The following is a 14,054-nucleotide window of genomic DNA, read 5'->3' on the forward strand; positions in this document are numbered from 1 at the left end:
CTGATTCTTTATTTCATAGAGCTTCACAGGTAAATGACACAAAGATTTTGAGTAATCTTTTGTAAAGTTTATATTTCAGTTTTTTGGCCAAGCAGGTCATCCTCACAAAAATCTGCTCATATTGTTTTACTCATTTTTTTTTTAAGCAACAGTAATACTTCAGTGAAATGCTGCTGTAGTTAATCTATTAAATGCAATATATACATCTGGATTTATGGCCAGTATGATAACGCATATCCTCAGAGGTCTATAGTAGGTCAGTTGGTTCCTGCTGTTGCTTTGGACATATTCCTGATAGTCTCATGCTTCTGCATGCTCTCCTCCCAATTCTGCCCACAGAAGTCCTCAACCATCACACTCATTATGGTTCCAGGGTCCAGGCAATGTGGAGCCACACCTGCAATAATAAACACGTGACAACAAGTGGAAACGCCACGCAGAGACATTAACATTACAGAGGTTACAACAGAGTATAGAAATGAGCTACAAACAAACAAGTACATCAGACAGGCCTAATAAAGTCAGCCGATAACCGACAGGTCACATGTAATGTGGCTATTCCCTCTTTTATTTCATTTCAAGTCTAAAACGGCCAGTAAATTAGTTATTAGTTATTCATTTTCAGCATCAGGATAAACTTGTAAAATATATATTTAACAGAAAGTTTAACTGAAGCGGCAAAAATGTACTGTGCCTGCACTTTGTTATAATGTCTATTCTTGTCAAGAGAATGTCCTTCAGTTTTTCAGTGAAACCTGCCAGTTTTTTCCTCCTAAATTAAGTGTCCTAATTTAATTGTAAATCACCATATATAACAGTAAACATATTTATAAAAGTCTTTGTTGGATTTGTACATTTTGTCCTTTCAAACACACATCACTAAGCATTGCTTCAGATCTAAAACTATCTCTCACATGAAAGTTTTAACTTATATTTATGTGATGGGGACAGTTTGAGGGTCTACCAGGTCTTGCATGTTTATGAGGACTCTATATTGAATCTCTTGAATAATTAATAACTTAGGGACTGGCCGTTTAATGTATTTCACTTTATTAATTAAATAAATGTAGGATGGTCTGTCACAGTTACACTGTAATGTACTTAATGTTTGAAAACAAAATAAAAGTGCACAGTGTAAATAGCAGACTTGCTGACAATCATGTGATCTTCCAGTTAGGAGCCAGCAATGGCTGACCTACCAAATCCATCAGGATTAGATCTTGGCGTGTAGAAACTTTGGACCCCACAGGTCTTGCAAAACGTGTGCTTGGCTGTGTGCGTATTAAAGGTATACGTGGTTATGTTCTCTGACCCCTGAAAGAAATGAATCAGTCAAGTCAACAAGTTTTCTAGAAACAATCTGAACCCAATTCACCTGCCTCTGGGGTGTTCTAGAAATCTCCAACTACTTTCCTTCCTTGGAACCATCTCTGTCTGAACCCGTTTCATCAGCTTTTGAGGGAACTACAAACTTTTGTACTCTTCAAATTCATAGGACAGAGCTAAATTTCACATATTTATAGACCGTTTAACCCACTTTTGCTTCAGTAACATGATCTACTGTAATAAGGAAACTTTAAACTAAATGTGTGAACATTGTGTATTACATTCACTCACAAGGACATTAATGAGGTGTGGTACTGATGACTCCCAATCATTTTACAGGTACTGAAAGGAGCCCTATCACTCCACAGGAGTTATAAACCTCTATAGCCTACTTTGTAGTTAAAACAAACTAGCTATCAAAACTGTTTATATTCACAATACACTGCTTTAGCTCTCTAACTATGGGTTTTATCATGTTTTATATTAATTTACAGAGAGAACAAACCTGAAGCAAAGTGAAGTGGGATTTGGGAACGATGAAGTGGCGGTTTTGCTTCTTGACACAGATACTGCAACTGAGAAAAGAGGCATTAAATGGGAAGCCATAATGAAATGTTTATGTAAAATGTCTTTCAGAGTTGTCATTGAAAGGCTCCATTTTGGAGAAATCTACAGATTCAGAATGATCAGTGGTGGTGACCGGAACCAAACAAGTTACTCATGTCAGAGAGATAAATTCAGCCATTGTAAGGACAAACAGACTCCAAAGAAAAGACTCTAAAGAAAAACTGTTTTCTATTAACATTACACATAACTGAATAAAAGTCAGTATTGCTGGCTATATGGCTATATTTATGTTGTAGATTTCTTGACCCTTAGGTGATATTCTACACCCAGATGTAGTTAGCCCCTGGGTTTTATCAACTTGAATACATAAAATCAGAGTGTGCTTTTTTACAATGAGCCACTTCCACATAAGTCAATCTCAACAATTTAATTAAAGCCGTTTTAAGACGTGGAGCAACTCATGGGACTGCCCTGTACCTCACTCACTCATGTTTAGCAGGCTAAAAGTTAACCACAAGCGGGGCAATCTCATTTGACTAAAGTCTGATTCTGACACTGCTTTCTTTTTGAAGTATCGAGGGAGTTTCACATTAATAGTGATATCTTGGGACAGCTAACATATTTTTTATAGATTTTATTGCTTCACTTTCTATATGAATGATTTTAGCTTCTGCTTTAGTAGGTATTTCACCCTGCTATTGCTAGGTCATTTGTGGTTGGATATATCTTTGGCATTTTCTGTCCTTTTCTTGGTGTGTAAACGCCAAGAAATCTGGCTGTTAATGTGGCAGTCATTTATACACAATGAATAATGATAGGAGAAAGAAGGGGAAACTCGATCACCATTCCAGCTTAGGTGGGAATGTGTTAATGTTTGCACCTCTGGACAAAAGACCCATACTTGCAATCAAATACATTCAAATCCGGGGCACTCAACACCTCAAAGCGAACAGCACCACAGTGGCAGCCACCTGTGTGTCTCACTAAACCCATCTGGTTCCTGTGAAAGAAACAGTATCCAAAGGTCAACACAAGATGAGCAACTACAGCAAGACATTGCAACACAAGCATTCCACGGTCTACATGTTCCTCATTGCCCCACTGTGTCTTATATTAAGTCCCATAATTCCTGCATAAAAAAAACAAGACATAGTCATTCATAGTGTTTTGATTTTAAATGTTTCAGCGCTCAGAATTTATTTGCATTAATGATAATAGGAACCAGTGAAAGTTGTAATACATTGGATACATAATTAATTTACTATTTTAATCACTGTGTACATTTCTTTGGGGAGAAATAAAAATCATAGGGGGATTGAGTCTTTATTCGGTCTCATATAGATGTAAAAGACGTTGTAATTCAGATAACATTACACACTGCCTACCTTACTTCTTCACAAGCTCCTGCCATGACTGCTTTTGTTACAAACAGGAGTAAAAGCGTTTCGCAGCTAAAAGGCCGTGACTCTGTTTTTTATTAACAGTGGAGTAGGTTGAACAGATAAGACGCGGCCTCCAGAAACGTAAGCATTTTGTTGATCTTTATCTCACACAGTTGCGAAAGAAAGCACCGACTACCACGGAACAGCTGAGTCACGTGGACCAGTGTTGAAGTTTCGACTCCATGAATGATTCCTTGAGTCAGAGTTGTCCGAGGATTGGTTTCAATTTTTTAACATCGACACTGAGTTTCTAGGTTTTGTATTTTTGTTCATTGTACTAGGACTCAGAATACAATCGCTCCGATTACATGGGTTCAAACGAAGTTGTGACGAGGAACCAATTTTATCATTAACAAAAGCAGGAGCCGAGAGTCTGTCGACCCTAGAAATCCCGGAGTCGTTCTCAACTGAGCCGATTCACCAGTTTAACTGAATCGAAGCTGGCATAGTCTTATTTATTTATTTATTTATTTATTTATTTATTTATTTATTACAGTGGGACTTCCTGTCCTGAAATCATATCTTAGTCTGATATTTTTGTTATAGGGCCACGACTTCTATACATGCATAAGACAATTGCTTTTCTGTTGCGGTGACATCCCTGTGTCTTTTTGAAATGACCGTTTTTTTGTCTCTGGTTTATTTTGAAAGTGACACTGATAACGTATAAACCCATAAACAAGGTAATATACCAAACACACATTATGGGTGTTGTTCAGGGACACCACATTTTAAGAAGATGTATTTCATTAACTTTGAAACATATCTTTGTCTAGACATGTCAGCCCTGCTTTCCTCAAAAATAAATAAATAAATAATAAAGATTCTGGTATACCGGAAAAGCTGCTTTAAACTGCCTTTATTTGGGTTTTCAAATACAGTCCTGGCATGTAGCTAGAAGAAGTTAGTTAATCGTTCTCAAATGGTTTAACATGGCTTCGCAGTACGTAAAAGTATATTGGTGAGAAGTCAAATGACTCAGCAAAGAACCTCCATTAATATTATTCACAATTATTATTTGCATCTTTTTCTTACATAAAAAAATTGAATTGTAACCACATAAACATTATGTTTTTAAAGTGGTTTATTACAAGAAAATGGTTGAAAAGCAGGCTGTACAGTGGTTCCTGGAACAAACACACACACACACCAGGCAAACGCGGCAAACACCCAGTTCCAAGTACAGAACATGTACTGCTGAACAAACACACTGTTGTTTTCAGTCTTATAAATAGAGAGAAATGTGGCAGGTCTTGTAATACAAGTCATATGAGGAACAGGATCCAATGGGATAAGGCATAAATGATCATAAGTTTCCAACTGTAGCATGACTAAGCAGGGAATCACATGTGTAAATTGATATTTTATTTTCATATTAAAATCTTTTCTTTTTTGGGGGGTGGGGGCAGGTTTCATAGTATCTTCCACTGGATTTCATTTTTAAAATCTTTCTGTTTTTCTAGTATTTTTCATACTATAAAACATCTGAATAAAACCTTGTAAATTGCCAGGATGATGTTTTTGCTCATTCCTTTTCCAGTTCATTTTTAACATGCAGTGGGCATGTGGCAGATTACAAAAATATAACAGGTGCAATAATATATTGAGCAACTGCATTATTATTAGACCACTTCCCGTCTTACAGTTCTGAATGCTGAGTCTCCTGAGGTCATTATGAGGACTGAAATTCATCTTCCACCCAACACAGGCCATATTCATGACCCTAAAAATAGAGGATCATGGTCAGGCCTAATTCAGTCCAAACCCCTCAGCTCCAAAATTTGTGAACTAAAATACTTCATAGATAAAATTAAAATCAGTTTAACAGAGCATGAAAAACACAGAGTGTGAGTTTAGGCCATAGGGGGAGAGAACTGAAACTCTATGTTAAAATGGCATACTTCCCCCACCAATATGGTTCTAACAGGTGATCAGGATTTTGCAGCAGCTGTTACTGTTGACTAAAGAATGGAACAGCAGCTCAGCCCTTGATTACAGTAATCCAATAAGTGGGAAACAGTGTAGTTGAAAAAGTCCCAGCCATACTTCCTCACAACAAACTTTCTTTTTAAAAAAATCTGTTTAATATGACTGTAGAGAAACTTACTGACTCAGAACTCTGTGGTGCTAATAGAAACCAGAGCCTGCAACATTTACAACACAAATAGCTCTACTATCAGAAACCAACAGTGAAGCTCATGTCCACTGCTGGGAACAAATTAGACCGAATATTTTTATTCACGTTCGTTATACTGAACCCTGCCTTAAGAATTTTCTTTGTATGTAAACATAGATGCTTGACATATAAAGACTGAAAGTATTGTATGAATTAATGAAAACTTTATACACAGCGACTAACTCAGTTGGCAGGCATGAGAAAACCTTAGAGCAGGTTAGGCCAGTTTTGTGCTAGTGTTGCTCTGTCCTAAGGAGTTAGTGTCAGTAAATGTTTGAAAGACCTTGGTTTTGGTCAAGTTCACAATGCTTGGAAAAGGAAAGTAGCTTTTGGCTGGGACCACAATGATAAGACCTTTATCTGTCCTCTCTGAAGCAAGTTCTCAGCAGGAAGAGGAAGAGTGCCAAATTTTTCTGTTGTATGGTTACAGCTGGAATGAATTTAACGTGGACCTACGTCAATTCCAAAAAAGCTTTTCAAACCTAAAATTACTCTAAAGCTGTAAATTAAAGTGTTATTTTGAGCATAATTTGGGAATATGCCCTGTGTTTTAGGGCAAACTGATCAGGAGACATGTTACTGCAGTGACCTACATTACCCGATACGTCACAGTTTTGAGAGCGAAGAGGAGGGGTGCCGACACGATTACGGTGTCACACTGCAGTCCTATTTTGAGTGCTCAGCCACACAAAACCATATTTACTGAAACCCAAGCACATTCATAAATTTACAAGGAGATTCAATGTTATGAGAATTTAGTGATGCATTGCTCAAAATAAACATACACAAAGGGCCTGTATAAAGAAGTTCTTAGTAGTTTTGTACAGAAATATGTTGAAAACATTTTCATACTATTGTAAAGGGCCAAAGCGATGTGATCCTTCAACGTTTGTGTACAAAATTCATACGGTTCAGTGTGAATATTGTACAGTAGTGGTCTCTAATGGTAGCCTACATCTATATCGCATACTGTAATCAAAGTATCCGGGAATATTTCATTTGAATGACAATATTTAGTCGAGTCACAAGTGTTTTATGTGTTGAAAACATATGCCGTTCAATATAAATCGATTTTATGTTTCGTTCTTTTCGTTTCTTCCCCGTTCTAGTTTCTTCTTAATCATATTTCCCTAATTTCCCCGGTATCCTGCCTGCTTTTTTCTGTCCCGCCCAACAACATTCCAGAGAAGTGATTCACCAATAGGACTGCAAAAAACAACCCCACCAGCCAATCAGCGCCCGATATGTGTCCCGGCTTCTCTGGCACGTTCTAGAGACTTCTGTTTTCATAACGGTGGTATTCATCCGCACTGCTTTAAGATAAGTTTTAATGCTCTGTTTTAACTAATTCGCTGAGCTACATCACTTTTTTAAAAAGTCTTTTTGTTGATATTTAAATGTATTCATTTTTTAAATACATCTTGGACAAACACAAGTATAAACTACTTTCAAGTGCGGAAGGATCTCGACCATTTGACGCAGAGACACGTGACGTTTCAGGGTTCGTATAAAGACAGCTGTGGCACCATTTTGCCGCAGAACAGTAGAGGCTCAGAGAAGAGAAGAGGTTGTTGTTATTGCTTGCACATCTTTCAACAACAGGTAAGTTTTATGTGTGTATATCTAGACATGTATATTACAATATATATGATGTATTTATTTGTTATTTTTCAGAGGCGCGTACTAAACGAGTGTCTCTCTGAGTTAAATATATCAGGTTAGCTTTCCAGGCTAGCATCTAGACAAAACATATTGTAATCTTTCTAGATTTTACTCGTAACGTAAAATAGCTTCGTATTACGTTTAACTTTACCGTCGCGAACGTTGTTTTGTATATATGTATTGAACATATTTATTTGTTATAAATTTAAACGAAGTCGCCGCACTTCTCCTTTTTTTTGCTGAATCATTTTCGGTTTCCGAACAAAGAACCCGGATGTTCTGAAATGGCGCCTGAGAGAACGAAAAGAAAGCGCAGACAGGCTCCCAATGCGTCACTTTTGATGTTGGTTTCAGCTTATCTCAGTTAGATACATTTAGAAGTAGTTTTTTCGACTTACACCAATTCTTATGATTGAAAACTGTTATAGCTTTAAATATTCGTTTTGTTTTCTGGGTTATATTCATCGTATTTTTGTGTAATTGCCATACAGGCTGATAGCCAAAAACGTTGTATACGTATATATACGTATATATTTAAGTTAAAGGCTAATGATTAAATCAACATTTTGTATAATTTTTTTTCTTTTCCCTCCCCATTGGTGAAATGGGTGTGGTTGGGGCAATTGTATATTTAGGGACATTGACAAACGTAGTTAAATATATAATGTCACAGGCTTTATTTTTAGCAAAAAAATTCTTTGTTTGAAATAGGTTTACATCAGCTGACCTTGTCAATTTTTTTATGTAGATTAAAACATGCAGATCTTTGTGAAGACCCTCACTGGCAAGACCATCACCCTTGAGGTTGAGCCAAGTGATACCATTGAGAATGTCAAAGCCAAGATCCAGGACAAAGAAGGCATTCCCCCTGACCAGCAGAGGCTGATCTTTGCCGGCAAGCAGCTGGAAGATGGCCGCACCCTGTCTGACTACAACATCCAGAAGGAGTCCACCCTCCACCTGGTGCTGCGTCTCAGGGGAGGCATGCAGATCTTCGTGAAGACCCTCACTGGCAAGACCATCACCCTTGAGGTTGAGCCAAGCGACACCATTGAGAACGTCAAGGCCAAGATCCAGGACAAAGAAGGCATTCCCCCTGACCAGCAGAGGTTGATCTTTGCCGGCAAGCAGCTGGAAGATGGCCGCACCCTGTCTGACTACAACATCCAGAAGGAGTCCACCCTCCACCTGGTGCTGCGTCTCAGGGGAGGCATGCAGATCTTCGTGAAGACCCTCACTGGCAAGACCATCACCCTTGAGGTTGAGCCAAGCGACACCATTGAGAACGTCAAGGCCAAGATCCAGGACAAAGAAGGCATTCCCCCTGACCAGCAGAGGTTGATCTTTGCCGGCAAGCAGCTGGAAGATGGCCGCACCCTGTCTGACTACAACATCCAGAAGGAGTCCACCCTCCACCTGGTGCTGCGTCTCAGGGGAGGCATGCAGATCTTCGTGAAGACCCTCACTGGCAAGACCATCACCCTTGAGGTTGAGCCAAGCGACACAATTGAGAACGTCAAGGCCAAGATCCAGGACAAAGAAGGCATTCCCCCTGACCAGCAGAGGCTGATCTTTGCCGGCAAGCAGCTGGAAGATGGCCGCACCCTGTCTGACTACAACATCCAGAAGGAGTCCACCCTCCACCTGGTGCTGCGTCTCAGGGGAGGCATGCAGATCTTCGTGAAGACCCTCACTGGCAAGACCATCACCCTTGAGGTTGAGCCAAGCGACACCATTGAGAACGTCAAGGCCAAGATCCAGGACAAAGAAGGCATTCCCCCTGACCAGCAGAGGCTGATCTTCGCTGGCAAGCAGCTGGAAGATGGCCGCACCCTGTCTGACTACAACATCCAGAAGGAGTCCACCCTCCACCTGGTGCTGCGTCTCAGGGGAGGCATGCAGATCTTCGTGAAGACCCTCACTGGCAAAACCATCACCCTTGAGGTTGAGCCAAGCGACACCATTGAGAACGTCAAGGCCAAGATCCAGGACAAAGAAGGCATTCCCCCTGACCAGCAGAGGCTGATCTTCGCTGGCAAGCAGCTGGAAGATGGCCGCACCCTGTCTGACTACAACATCCAGAAGGAGTCCACCCTCCACCTGGTGCTGCGTCTCAGGGGAGGCATGCAGATCTTCGTGAAGACCCTCACTGGCAAGACCATCACCCTTGAGGTTGAGCCAAGCGACACCATTGAGAACGTCAAGGCCAAGATCCAGGACAAAGAAGGCATTCCCCCTGACCAGCAGAGGCTGATCTTCGCTGGCAAGCAGCTGGAAGATGGCCGCACCCTGTCTGACTACAACATCCAGAAGGAGTCCACCCTCCACCTGGTGCTGCGTCTCAGGGGAGGCATGCAGATCTTCGTGAAGACCCTCACTGGCAAGACCATCACCCTTGAGGTTGAGCCAAGCGACACCATTGAGAACGTCAAGGCCAAGATCCAGGACAAAGAAGGCATTCCCCCTGACCAGCAGAGGCTGATCTTCGCTGGCAAGCAGCTGGAAGATGGCCGCACCCTGTCTGACTACAACATCCAGAAGGAGTCCACCCTCCACCTGGTGCTGCGTCTCAGGGGAGGCATGCAGATCTTCGTGAAGACCCTCACTGGCAAAACCATCACCCTTGAGGTTGAGCCAAGCGACACCATTGAGAACGTCAAGGCCAAGATCCAGGACAAAGAAGGCATTCCCCCTGACCAGCAGAGGCTGATCTTTGCAGGCAAACAGCTGGAAGATGGCCGCACCCTGTCTGACTACAACATCCAGAAAGAGTCCACCCTCCACCTGGTGCTGCGTCTCAGGGGTGGGCAATAAATCTCCTATTGCACTTGCTTGAGCCAACCCTGTTACCAGTACTTTTGACTTTCCCTGACCCCTATATTAAGTTTCCAATCCTTTTCCACTTTTTTTTTTATGTTGAACTTCAATGGCATAATAAAGCATTCTGAAGCATTAATCAAATCTCTTGTTCATTATTCTGCAGTAGTATGCAAATTTATTTTAACACTGATCAGTGACTTGTATTGCTGTTAATAGTACACTGGAAATAAAACAAATGTTTCTAAACTAAATGAAAAAATGTAAATATGGTAATAGGTCAGTATTTGTAAATAAAATTTGCGAGTCACTGAAGAATTTGTAACAAGCAGGATAACATGACTGAAGGATGTGGGCCATTTTTAATTTAAAGTCATCATCCAATTAGTTAATTGCTTGTAGTTTTAAAGGTGACGATGTATTAGAGAGAAAAAAATTGAAATATATTTAATGTGTAGACAACTACGGTAAAGAATGTAAAAAACCAGCTGTGCCTGGATATGAAAGAAGCCACACTGCAAGTCTGTTACAAGATGTCTTTACATTTGTATGTAGCAAAGGTATGTATGTAAGCCTACAGTGACTTTCACCTATGATTAATATATTTAAAAAAATTAGATGCATTTATATTTTCTGACATTTACCATTACAAAAGACCTTCCACAATTAGAGCCTAAGTTAAAACCACCTTCCTGCTAAAAAATTACAGTAATACATTCAAAATCTACCATGCCTTTTTAATTGTGATTTTCTATTGAAAGGAATATACAGTACAGGACTAAGTGTAATCATCTGAAGTCTTTAAAATGATTTTACATAGTATCCTGTTTGCTTAAATCTAATAGCATTTAACATGCTGGCATTTTGTGACGTTTGAGACATGATTGATATTCTAACACAGGAAACTGAAAAATGCTACTTAGATTTTCCTCACACTGAACACTAGACAAGTACATATTATCGCACTAAAATACTGATAATTTCAGTAGTGTAGAAATTGGGGATCTCTTTCCTATTCTGTACAACAAAAATACATGGTTTTCTAACTAGCATGGACAAAGGTAAATCAGGAACATCAACACTTTAAACATCCATCTCCCTGATATTCCACTGATCTTTGTAAATCCTTCAGAATGGTTTTTCCCCGTTATAAACCCTGATATGATCTGAATTTCTTGGCTTTCTAATTGTTTACAAATGTTAAGAGCATTGTGTCAGGATGCTGTTGCCTGGCCTTGAGTTGTATGCCCCCAAGTGGAATAACATAGACTAGCGTTTTGGTTTTTTTTTGCTTTTTTTTTTTTCTGAAGTGGTGAAATTAAAATTCAAGTATGCTATAGACAGCAGTCTGTAGACACCTCTGTTGGTTAGTGAATTTAGTTATTTAAGGTGCACAGCATGTGCTATATTTTACCCAGAACTAATCTACTGTTACACCTTTCACGAATGGCTTTTTCTCTAAACGTTTCACTCTTAAAATGTGTTTTAAGTTAATTGGCTTTAGGATATTGCCAAGCTCTCTCTAACCTTCCTTGAGTTGCATTTGCTTGCACTATATGTGGATTGTATCCATTGGGAATGTAGTGCAGGATATGCAAATAATATGCATATATATCTTTCACATTACTTTGGAAAAATGCTTTTAGAGTGAGGGAGAGGTTTTTCTTGCTTTGGGTGAGCAGTATCACCAAAATTACTTAGAGAAGAATCCAGAATGCAAAAAGAAAATAAAAATAATAAAAACCCCAGCTGATTAAGGTTCAGTTTAGCCAACACCTGGAAGAGATTATAACCTTCCAACTAGATATAGTCCTTTACTGGTTTTTGTTCGCAAACATCACCCCAACTCATCCCTAAGGTACTTGATGCTGCTCAATCACGCTATAGAATGCAGTTTGGCCACGCCACAGCCCAGTAATGGAGGATTTTATATCTCTCTAGCCAACTGTCATTAGGCATGATGACCTTATTCTGCCCCAGAAATCTACCTGTACACAAATGGCATTTAAGACACAATTCAAAGGCACCAGTTTATCTTGACATTTTTGATATGCTAATACTAGCAAGAAAAACAACATTTTTTGCAGACAACACAGCAAAAGAACACAACAATCTGGATATTTCCAGTCAGAAATAATGTTTTAATATACAGCTAACCTACATCAGTACAGATTCTTAACTTGGACAATCACATTCCTGCCCATTTTTGCTGTCGAGTGTTGCTGACCATTCAGAGACACAAAATTATGAGAACGGCAAGGCAGAACTTCAGCAGACACAATTATTCAACCAAACGTAACTCAGTGCCTACCTCTCTCAGAACAGAGTGAAGTTAGAAAGCATTTATGTTTCAGACACAGGCTTTGTGTCCTAATAGAACATTTCTGTCAACAATGTGTGCCTTAAACAGCTGAATTTCACGGATTTAAATGGATGTCTGGTGAACTTACCCAGGTACCTAGGACATGAGAACATCAAACAGATGCAAGTCATGGCCTTATTGGATCATATGGTAAGAAAGCTGAAAGTGAAAGCTGATACAGGAAGTATAAAGGTGGTGTTTAAAACTATTAACATTTTTATTGAAAGCTGTAGTGTATTTTTATTTCACTGCACATTTTCATATTAGGCAGAAACTCTATTATCTGAAATGTGCAATCCAAACCAACCATGAATGACAGCCTCTGCTACAGCCTTAAACTCTGAGTATAAAATGATTTTCTTTGAGCCAAAGCAAAAGTGCAACCCTGTTTGGTTCTGCACTTTTCTGCCAAAGTCCTTTCCCTCCATTGCTGCAATAACAGTCTCCGGAAAACACTGCTCCACAATTTAATGCTTAAGTGGTAGGCGTTATACCCCTCTAGGTAATGCTGAACATTTTGAAAAGGGACATGTGGGGCTTTCAAGCTGTCTAGGGGCATTTTAAAGTCCCATAAGAGGTGTCCATAAACACTGACCATACTGGGAACAATTATGGCTGTGTGCAGAGCCAATTTAAAAAACTAGCTCTAAGAAAGGTGCACATTTTACATGGAGATGAAGAATTTAAAATGGAGGTGTTCTTAAAAAATGTCAGCATTTACTTTAATTGCTACATCATTTAAGGAAATAGCAAGAACTTCAGCTCTACAGATTTATATTTCTTGCTTTAATGCATTACTGGGAATAGACGCTGTTTTTTACATCAAAGGAAGGTGAATGTCGAGACACTGAAAGACAATTTCACTTTTGATGCTGTAAACCGAGATGCAGGAACAAAAGGAAATGAGTCTGCGGTGAAAACATCAGTATCCACCAAAGCACTGGGTGAAGTTAACTATTTCATCACTGAGGCTTTTTTCTTGACTTTCACCTGCAACTCAGAAGGAGTTCTGGTTTTCTACAATACATTTTAACATCTTTTGTCCTGAGCCAAGACAGGCGAGCCACAGCCTAAAGTTTAGTGAAGCAAATTTGGGACTGGAAGGTTACTTGTTCAATCCCCATGACTGGCAGGAAATGTGGGGGTGGGTTGGGAGTGAAGGAACAACGTAGATGCCTCCTTTAACCACAGCTGAATTACCCACATAGTCCCTGACTACTCCCTGGGCGCTGAAAGTGGCTGCCCACTGCTCGGGACAGATGTGTTCACTACCTATAAATGCAGATGGTAAATGCAGAGTCAAATTTCATTGCATTGTTATACAATGATAAAAGGCATTCATTTCAACTTTACAACTACTTTACAACACAGACACACAACTTCACAAATTATTCACATCCTCTGTTAGTAGTATGACATTTGTTCTGTGAGCACAAAATCATAAATCCACATTGTTTAATAACATTAAATATTACTGTACAGGTATTTGCAATGAGTTTTCCAGGAAACCAGTATGCTAATGTATGTTAGCCAAATTGTTAACAACTTTTGGAGATAACTGAACTAAAAAACTGGATACTCTGACTGTATCTGGTCATACATAATGTATTAAGACATATCTAACTTACATTTCTACAGAAACGTAGCTAGTTCCACCACATTATAGCCATCTTCTTCTTATTAGTGCTTGTAGCTATGGGAA

At 39.4% G+C, this 14,054-nt stretch overlaps 2 protein-coding genes across 2 annotated transcripts; one reads left to right on the forward strand and one right to left on the reverse strand.

The window, feature by feature from the left end:
* Window positions 1-14: 14 nt before the first annotated feature.
* Window positions 15-3,747, reverse strand: cenpv (centromere protein V). The gene is made up of 5 exons (XM_066660264.1): window positions 3,279-3,747; window positions 2,795-2,893; window positions 1,832-1,901; window positions 1,200-1,314; window positions 15-397 (listed from the first exon to the last, which is right to left on the reverse strand). The coding sequence occupies exons 1-5, from the start codon at window positions 3,302-3,304 to the stop codon at window positions 258-260; spliced, it is 450 nt and encodes a 149-aa protein (XP_066516361.1). The 5' UTR covers window positions 3,305-3,747; the 3' UTR covers window positions 15-257.
* Window positions 3,748-6,973: 3,226 nt separating this feature from the next.
* ubb (ubiquitin B) lies at window positions 6,974-10,134 on the forward strand. The gene is made up of 2 exons (XM_066652070.1): window positions 6,974-7,113; window positions 7,922-10,134. The coding sequence occupies exon 2, from the start codon at window positions 7,930-7,932 to the stop codon at window positions 9,985-9,987; it is 2,058 nt and encodes a 685-aa protein (XP_066508167.1). The 5' UTR covers window positions 6,974-7,113; window positions 7,922-7,929; the 3' UTR covers window positions 9,988-10,134.
* Window positions 10,135-14,054: the final 3,920 nt, after the last annotated feature.

The sequence above is a fragment of the Hoplias malabaricus genome, chromosome 2, assembly GCF_029633855.1.
Source record: "Hoplias malabaricus isolate fHopMal1 chromosome 2, fHopMal1.hap1, whole genome shotgun sequence".
Classification (NCBI taxonomy): Eukaryota; Metazoa; Chordata; class Actinopteri; order Characiformes; family Erythrinidae; genus Hoplias; species Hoplias malabaricus.

Excerpts from the sequence above, each read along its gene's own strand:
- cenpv (XM_066660264.1), bottom strand. The coding sequence starts at position 3,304 with ATGGCAGGAGCTTGTGAAGAAGTAAG. Across the intron at positions 1,902-2,794 it reads TTGAATGTATTTGATTGCAA|TTGCAGTATCTGTGTCAAGA; the intron begins GTATGGGTCTTT and ends CTCTTTTCTCAG. Across the intron at positions 398-1,199 it reads ATCTAATCCTGATGGATTTG|GTGTGGCTCCACATTGCCTG; the intron begins GTAGGTCAGCCA and ends TTATTATTGCAG.
- ubb (XM_066652070.1), top strand. The coding sequence starts at position 7,930 with ATGCAGATCTTTGTGAAGACCCTCACTGGCAAGACCATCACCCTTGAG.